The sequence below is a fragment of the Mustela nigripes genome, chromosome 13 (assembly GCF_022355385.1).
Source record: "Mustela nigripes isolate SB6536 chromosome 13, MUSNIG.SB6536, whole genome shotgun sequence".
In the NCBI taxonomy this organism is placed as follows: domain Eukaryota; kingdom Metazoa; phylum Chordata; class Mammalia; order Carnivora; family Mustelidae; genus Mustela; species Mustela nigripes.
Genome location: NC_081569.1, coordinates 71692610 through 71701839, shown reverse-complemented (window position 1 = coordinate 71701839; position 9230 = coordinate 71692610). Strand labels below are relative to the sequence as shown.

The window sequence follows — 9230 nt, the reverse complement described above, 5'->3', positions numbered from 1 at the left end:
GGGAGAAATCACACAAATTCAGTCAGCACCATCCTAGAGAAAGGAAACAAAAAGGAGACTTTCAGCACCCAGTCTGGCTTCACAGGATCAAGAGAAGGCCTAAAAGTTTGTACTACCTTGTCCCCTGACGTAGGAAACAAATATACCAAACATGATGAAGGTTTAAACCTGAATATTTCTGGATCTGAGACTCAGTGCACACTCAGGCTAAATACTTCTTTTCTTCCACTGCATCAATTCTCACCTCAGTCTGATCAAGCATTCAAACCTGTAGGAACTGTACCCTCTGGCTTGCTTCTAATTGATTTAAGAGGAAATATGAATAATATAGAAGCATGCTTCCTTCTGACTCCATTATCAGGCTTGGAGGAAAGGCATGAATCAGGAGTCGTCTTCCTTCTACTGCACAGGAGCTGGCAGCATAAGAAGGGAAAGTAGCCCGCTGACGTGTTTCGCTACAGTTCTAACCTCCTTTGGTCAGATGTGATAAGCTGAATTTAGTCTGGGGACTTCTCCAGGAAGAGAACGCCATTCACCAAATACCTGGCAACCATAACTCAGCTAAGAGGAACAACTGTCACTCTATTTATTATAACCATCCGAACAATTATAACATCCACCCTAACAATTATATCCATCATTATTTAGGAAAACTTGGAGGGACCTTGAAAGGAGCCTACTACCCTTGAGCAGGGGTGGGAGAATGAGGGAATCAAATATTTACTCAATTTGTTTAATTCCATTGATTTCTATGCCGCACTAGGGAATTTTTTTTTTTTAATAACTGTTGTGGTTCATGTTATATCAGTCAAACGTGAACATGGAGGGAGGTTGGTAGCACGTCATCTCTACATTAGCAATTAGTCCAAATACCTTTGTGCAATCTACTAATAATAGTAAGGTAGCTGACATATGCACACAAAAGTTTTCCCATATACCTCAGAAAGAAAGCCTTTCATTATGATAACAAAAAATTACAAGTTCAAGAATGAATTGAATAATCTTCTAACAGCAGAGCATCATTATGAAAGAGACATAAAAATGGAATGAAACAGTATGTTTTCAAACAATCAAATAATCACATATATACTTTAAGGAGTTTTATTTTTCACAAATCAATTTATAAATATAATTCAAACAGAAAGCTTAAATTAAAATTATGAGTCAGTAACAGAATTATCCCTTCTTTCTTCTCTAGCATTTACTGATAATCATGTGGAAAAGATTGTGCTAGGCACTGCGAATATAGCAATAAATGAATATAAAATTCAGTCTTATAAATCCTCTGAGAGAATTATTGTGACAGATATGGACAGAATTTGTAAACAAGAATATTTTTCTGAGATTGATCGGAAGCTCACATTGTCAAATTTCTTAATTTCCCTCAAACACACAAATAACACATGCCATCCCTGAACTCTTATGGAAATCTCATAACACGATTTCTAAACAAGAAAGTGATGAAGACACATGAAATGGCTGTGATATTTTGCCCCAAATAAAGGGGAACAAAGTGAAAATGCAACTGTAAATAATTAAAATATCTCACAGAGCTACTGTAAAACATAAATTAAAACAAAAAATAGAATTAAAACAAAGGAGAAGATTGAGGTAGTGACTTGAGGAATTGGGGAATACTCAAATCAAAACACATGAGGTGAAAAAATCATGATCCTGATAATAATAAGAATTTCTGAGAGTAAAAGGTATATTAGCAATATTACATGATTACAGAATTATGACATTTATATTTGCATCTTAAATCCTTCTGTATTTAGCATGCAATGTCTTAGAATCAGAAAATCATAATCACTCCTTTTGAAACACAATATTTAAGTGACCATTGATAATAAGAATTGTGAAACTGGTACTGAAAACTTATTTAAAGGAGAGGAATCTCAATAACAAATGTAGAGCTCCTCAATGCCTGAATTTCAAAATAAAACATTACTAACTCCATTCAAGAATCCATTAAGCACTAGTCATCCAACAAAGTGTTCTAACCCTTTTTGGGTTACTATCATCATAACAGTTATATAATTTGTTTTTAATGTCTAAAATATTAGCTTCTGGGGTAACTGGAAGATGGCACTAGGTGGGCATGTGATGTGATGAGAACTGGGTGTTACATGCAATGGATGAATCATTGAACACTACATTTGGAACAAGTAATGTCCTATACAATAGCTAACTGAATTTAAATTTTAGAAAATAATAAAATATTAGATTCAATGTACAGAAAAACAACAGGACAAAGCCTATCCTTGAAGGCATATGTCAAAGGACAGGGGGCTGCCCCAGTCCCACGTTTGAGTGCAGGCAGCAGGCCTGGGAAGCAATGTGTGCTTGCTGCACAGAAGTACACAGCTGAGTCTTCGGGCTGGGTGTCTCTGATGTGCAGGGAGAAACGTTTGTTTGGCAGTCCTATTCAATGAAACAGTGAGTCTTTGGTCTTCTTTTGCAGCCATGCTTGAAAGAATGTATATCATAAGGATCTGGGGACCTTTTCCAAGTTCTTGCTTATACCAGGGGAAGGAAGTCTGAGTTACTGTCTGAATAACTGCAGTTGGTAGCAGAGATGCTTCCCTCCTGAACACTCAGGGTAGAAGGATGCTGCTCCACATTCTCTCCCAGGCTGAACCCTGTGCAGAAAGAAAAGGACAGAGAAAAGAGAAGAGATTCCAGGTTATTGTGCTTCAGAATGCTCTTTTTCTACACTAAGTGAAGGAAACCTGAGTAAAGCCAGTCTTGACCTCTGAGTAATATCCCCTAATATACTCTGTTGCCCATAAACGCTCAATTCACAGTTCAGTGGTAGCCATGAGAACATGATTAAAGCTCCCATGGATGTCTTCATAGTTCCTCCCAGTTAAGCTCACGTTCAGAATTGCAGCCTCCAGCCAGCTCAGCTCCTTTTCTTATCAGGCCATCTTTCCTCTAACAGAGTAATTCCCACACTGTCTACCTGCCAATAAGTAAAGACTCCGCTGCTGCCATGGTCTAGTCCATCAGGTGCACTAAGATGAATCCTCCATGTGTTCTGCATCAGCACAGGTGCAGTGCCGTCTTGTGGTCACATCTCTATTGAACTCTCTGGGGAAATGCTCTTCTCTTAGCCTGTGCCTCTGAGGGACTTATATGCATCAAGGCAGCAATTGGTCAAGCAAATTATATCTTAGATGCTGGATGAAGGGCACAGTAAGAATGTGGAAATCAAGGTTTACCCACCTGCACACTACTGAGTCACTGTTAATAAGTTGGAAAGAGGTAGATGCTATTGCTGTTTATTCAGTGATGGTCCTGGTGTATATGTTTGAAATCAGGAAGGAATCATGATTTACTTTCTTTCTGTTCTATCAAATCCACTGTCCTCAATTGTCTATTACAGAGAAAACTCTTTTGTAAAAGGAAAATGTAACCAAAGATTACAGTAAGAGAGAGAAGATTATTTGATATTTCAAATGCTTCTGATCTCAGGCTCTGCTTCCTGGATGGTGTTGCCTGACCTTGTTTTTTCAAAAGAATTGACAGTACCAACAGTCAAAATGGGGACTATCCTTTCAGTTAAGATGACTATGACAAAAAGTCATGGACAAACTCTAAATGATAAGGGAGCAAAGATAACTTCCAACTGTTATTCCTTTTTCAACGATAGGAAACTTTTTGACCTAATATTGCAGTAATATTTATATAGAGATATCTGACAGTATATTTAGAATAATCCCAATAGAAATTCTGAAAAAAAAACATCAATCTGCAAACTTGAAAAATATGAACACATGTAAATTTATCCTTGAGGTGATTTCCTTTTCTCAAATCAAAATACACGGCATGTCCTCCAATGTTACTGACTCACCGCGTAAGGAGAATTTCCACTAAAGTATTAGCCATCCATCCTGTCATGCTTCCCACTTCCTGGTCAACACTACTCCACATTCCATACTCCATTATATTTCTCCTAAACTCCAATACAGTGTACTTTCCCCAGGACTCATTAGTAAAGTTCTCTAGTCCTGTGAGTTTCCAGAATTATCTCTCTCTTCCAAAACCCCTTTCTCATTTATATGAATTTTTTGGAATCTTCTGATGACCTCTATGAGAAAAAAATCCAGGAAACCATAAATATTGTGTGTGCTGGGGGATGGTACCAACAGAAAATTGGTCCTAAAGAACTGATCAAGAGAAATGGTCTCTGAGAAACCAAGACTACCTCATTTCCAAAAATGGAATCCCCTTTCCTATGATTCCTACTCATGGAGCCTCTCAAATGACAAAGAATACAACTCTTCTTCTTTCTACTGTTCTACCCTGGAAGATTTAAAGACAGCTATCAGAACATCAACTCAATATATTAATATATGTGTATATATGAAATGTGTTTTTATGTATGGAAAACTTCTTGGTTCTGAGAATCTTCTATTTTTTCACACATTCTTCATAAAGTAAGAATTCTCACACTACTCTGGGTAAATTTTCCTCTTCTCCAACATACATTATTTAGGTCAATATTTGCACTTTTTAGGCATGACTATTAGAACTGAATGTAATGGTATGAATATGATCCTTCTATGTAATAACACTTTTCCATTTATCCACTATTACACACAAAAGGCGATCCCTTATGCAAAATTTCCAACTCCTTATTTCATAGACTCTTGTTTTAGTATGTTCCTAGTGTTGGCCTAGAAAACCTTCATCTACCATCTTCATGGACTGCCAGCTGCAAGTCTTCCAATTCCAGTGATCTTTTTGCAGACAATGTGTGAGTTATGTACATTATGTGCATCATGCCTTCAAGGGATGCCCAACTGACATATTAAATATGTTTTTTTTGTTTTTTCTTTTTAAGGTAAGTTCTTAGAAATACATGTAGGTGTTCACATGGTGCCAACACCTTTGGCTTACTCTTATAAAAACAGTGGGTGATGCATGAGTTTTCTGGTAAAATCACAGTGGCTCAGCCTGAGTCTCCCTTCCTGCCCAAGGTCTCAGACATTTATACAAATTGGAACTCTCCATTCAGGGTTTCAAACTGATGGGACCACAACTTTCTCAGACCCAAACCACAGAGATAAATGCCTGGGATTACATTAGACACTTTCTCTTTGCTCAGCACGATGGTCCTACAGGAAGGAGGCAGGGGAATGGATGCTAAAGAGGAAATTAGGAAACCCAGTGTCTTTCTCCTCCAGCTCATTCACTACCTAATTTTTCCATACAGTCATCTTGGAAACAGTCAAGATGTGTAAAATTAAATTGGACTCAAGAATTCCTAAGGGCCCTTTTAGCTCTTAATTTCTTCTATGCTATATAACGAAGCAAATATTTATTGATGACTGGTTGTGTGTAATGTGGACTGGTGTCAGATTGGGTGAAATTGCCTGCATCATGGAACCCCAGGACCATTTTCATAACCACATGTGATCTAGTGGGTCTGAGGTTGATCCTAACTCACCCCGAGGCCTCTTCAGCAGGATGAAATAAGATGAGATCCTACCTGGGTTTTCGTTTCTTCTCTGAGATCACTATCTAGGTATTCATTTCTTCTCTAAGATCACTAATGTATCAAGGAGAAATAAATCCAAATTAACATCGAATAAAATGGGAATCTATTCACTGAGTGGAGTCCTTAAGAGGAACTGAGATGAGAGTGCACTATGACCTGAGCCATGGGTAAGCAGGAAAATCTTTTGATGTTTCAATTTCTTAAAAATATCTTTTAGAGATAACTTATGTTCTGTATGAAAAAAGAAACAATCTCTGCAGTTGAGAAAACCTAGGGGAGGTGGATGAGCTGACTAATATAGAAAGCGAAATACACTTTTTAAAACAGCCAAATTATTTTATGGATTCTAGCTTTCTCTTTGAATCTTTAGTTCATAGTTTCAAAATTTCCAAACAGGGATGCCCCTATAATTTTTGAGATCATCTCAAAATGAAAACTTGGGAACATAATTCAAAAACCAGGTTAAAATACATCATTAGGTAATGTTTCTATGGGAATCATTTATCTAAAATGCTTTAACTCTTCATACATATTAGTTTCATGTCTCCCAATTTAATTTTTTAAAGTTTTTCTTCTTTTCAACCATCACAACCAGGTTCAAAGAAAAAGGAGGACACTGTGCTGAGGTATCCTGTATACCCTCTGACCCCACATAGGTATTGCCTTTCCATTATCACCTTCCCCATGACCTTTTCACCGTGGAAGACCCTATGTTGCCACATCATGTGACCCAATTCCCACAGTTTCTCTAGAGTTCATTCTTGCTGTTGTATGTTCTTTGGGTTTGAACAAATGTGTAAAGTATGTATCCACCATTGCAGTATCATAGACAGTAAGTCATTACATTAAACATGCTCTGAGCTACACTGATACCTCTTGTTCCCCTCAACCCTTGGCAACAACAATCTTTTACTCCCTCCAGTGTTTTGTCTTTTCCAGAAAGCCATAGAGTCTAAATCATACCTTAAGGCCTTTTCAGATGGGTTGTTTTTACTTGGCAAAATGCATACAATTTTCACCTATCTCTTCATGGCTTTATAACTTATTTCTTTCTTGCACCAAATCATATTCCATTGTTTCAATGTACCACGATTTATTTATTCATTCACTTATTGAAAGACATGTTGCTTACTTCCAAGTTTGGTAATTATGAACAAAACCTCAATAAAACACCTGCGTACAGGTCTGTGTGTACACATAACTTTTCAAACCCTTTGGATAAATACAATGGAAGTCTGGACAATATGGTAAGAGTATGTTTAGGTCTGTAAAACTGCCAAACTGCTTTTTTCAAATGTCCAGATATGCACTTCCAATTTGTAATAATTTCCCAACGATACTTACTACACCCTTGGTTGCATGTCAAAGCCCCAGCTAGTCCAAAGCAGGCACAGACACCACAGGTGGCCTAGCCAACTGCTCAGCTCACACACAGCCTGCTGTGACCGAGAACCTGAGTCTGCATGTGTTCCTGCCTGAGTCCTGCTGCCCACATATCTCTCTGCTCAAGCACTTGTTCTTCCAACTTATGGAACTCACTTTTAAAAGTCAGGTACAAAGATAAAACTAGTATTAGTGTCAAAACAATGGGGGCACAGCATTTAACCACCTTGGGAGAGTTGGAGGCTGTGTAACTGCACAGGTCCCATGATCCAGAAGCTGACTCTGCTCCTAGCTTCTAGTAGTCTGACCACTTACCTTCATCTGAATTTTCAGGGGCACAGGCCTTCCTATCAGTGCCCTTTTCTCAACATAAAAACTAGTGCAGGCTGGAACTCAGTATGTGCTGGAATCTTCCACATGCAAGTTTCAACTTTGGTGTTGGGGTCAACAGTCTTGCTCCATGGCGACAACGAGAAAGGTTCTTTTAGGGTTGTCCTGGAGGATTTCTGCTCCCTTTTCCAAACTGGGAATGAAGCTGCAAGATCATGAAAAAAGGTTCATTCAAAATGAAAGGAAGAGCAATGATATTCATGGAACAGAATGATTATTTCCATGAGCTTAACCACAAAAGGTGCTATTTAGAAATGACTTAAATGGATATTTCTGTCAGTGGTGTCCAAATTGATCAATAACATATTGTTAACATATTGTACAAATTGATCAATAGAAATCACTGAGATTTTGTGATTCTGTAGGGTCTTCTGTATCGGCATTCAGAGGATAAGCATTTGTGTCACCTCAGATTCACCAACTTTGGAATGATATGAGTTCCACCAAGTCACTTGTGCTCTAAAAAAATAAAAAATTTAAAATCCTCCCTTTATTCATGCATAAAATGAAAGTACTTATTTACAGGGTTTTATCTTACTGATAAAGAAAATAAATGTAATAAGATAAGTAGAGTGAGTGAACCTCTAAGGAATTATTTTATTACATTTCTATTTCCAGTTGTAAAAAAAAAAAAAGGCTGAATAGACTTGTAAAAACATTCTACATGGTCTCTTTACATTATACAGAAAAATAACCTACAGGAAACTTAAAAATTATGTCACGTCTTTTGTTTGTTTGTTCATGACTATTTTTTTTTTTTAGGATTTTCCATTTAAGTAATTTATATATAATTTATATGGTAGCGGCAAGGACATCTGTCTTCCCAGGGTACTGGATATGGGCATCTCTGTCACTTGTTCCAAAGGTTCCATGGTAGAGCTTTTTACCTGCGAAGAGCTTTTTGGAAAAAGAAGTGCAAGAAAAGCAAGTGAAATGAGAGCATCGGTAGGTCTAATTTTAGGAGGGAAAAGACACTGTTACATAAATCTGAAAATGTGCAAAGGCTGCATGGGAGCAAGTGCCTGCCCCGAGGAAGGGCGGGTCTGCAGGCCCAGCTGCAGTTTGGGTGCAGGCTGCAGATCACCAGAGAGCACTGTGCCTGGGCTGCACATAGGTAGGTGGCTGAGTCTTCCAGTCGGGACGCCATGATGTGGAGGGTGCTGGACTGTTCCTTAGTATTGACTGTGCAGTTTAACCTTCCACTGTGCTGCATCCCTGAAGTTATATAAAACAGCCTGGTGAGGCCGCCGCCCCTGGGGTGCTGTCGGAACCACTGCACATTGTATACTGTGCTAGAAAAATTGCACTTGATAGTAGAGCTGGCTCCCTCCTGGAGACTCAGGGCTGAAGGGCTCTGCTCCACCGTCATCCCTCTCACCCCTGTGTGGAAAGAAGGAAACAAACACAAATGATGTCACTGGAGAGTCACTGATACAGTTTTCAAATTTGCAAAATATTTCAAAACACATCCCTGAGGATACAGGACTCTAGGAGCTCAGTGTCAGCTCCTCCCATCACTGTGCATTGTGGAACACTCCCCATCCCCCATCTGGAACGTCCCCACTCACAGCAAACCTGGAGCCACAGGATTCCCAGCAGAGCTCCCCAGTGTCTCCTCATAATTCTTTGTCTAGTTAATGAGGTGCCTTCACCCCTACTGTGTAGACTGTAGTCTTGGGTCCAGAGGAATTGTGTTCTTACAGTGAATCCTTCCCACCAGAATCACTGAGCACCAATCACACCTCAGCCCTGTCATTCTCAGAACTTGAGACTCCACCCACAGTAGCCCTTTAACACTGCACAGGAATCTCTCCCAAACTGTGCTTGTGGGCAGTGCCAGCAGGTAGGAGTAATATTTCCAATATAGGAAGATGTAAGGTTTTTTTTTATTTTTTTCTTAAAACACTTTATGTAAGAAAAGTGTGGGTTAATGTGTGAAGAAAGGTGAATG

General features: G+C 38.7%; 1 pseudogene and 1 gene segment (V, D, J or C); both read right to left on the bottom strand.

Moving 5' to 3' along the window:
• Window positions 1-2197: 2197 nt before the first annotated feature.
• LOC131999387 (T cell receptor alpha variable 13-1-like) lies at window positions 2198-2857 on the bottom strand (annotated as a pseudogene).
• Window positions 2858-7333: 4476 nt separating this feature from the next.
• On the bottom strand, window positions 7334-8939 carry LOC131999386 (T cell receptor alpha variable 22-like). The segment is given in 3 exon segments: window positions 7334-7424; window positions 8167-8659; window positions 8848-8939. Coding segments are annotated over 3 exon segments (636 nt in total).
• Between the last annotated feature and the right edge of the window lie 291 nt (window positions 8940-9230).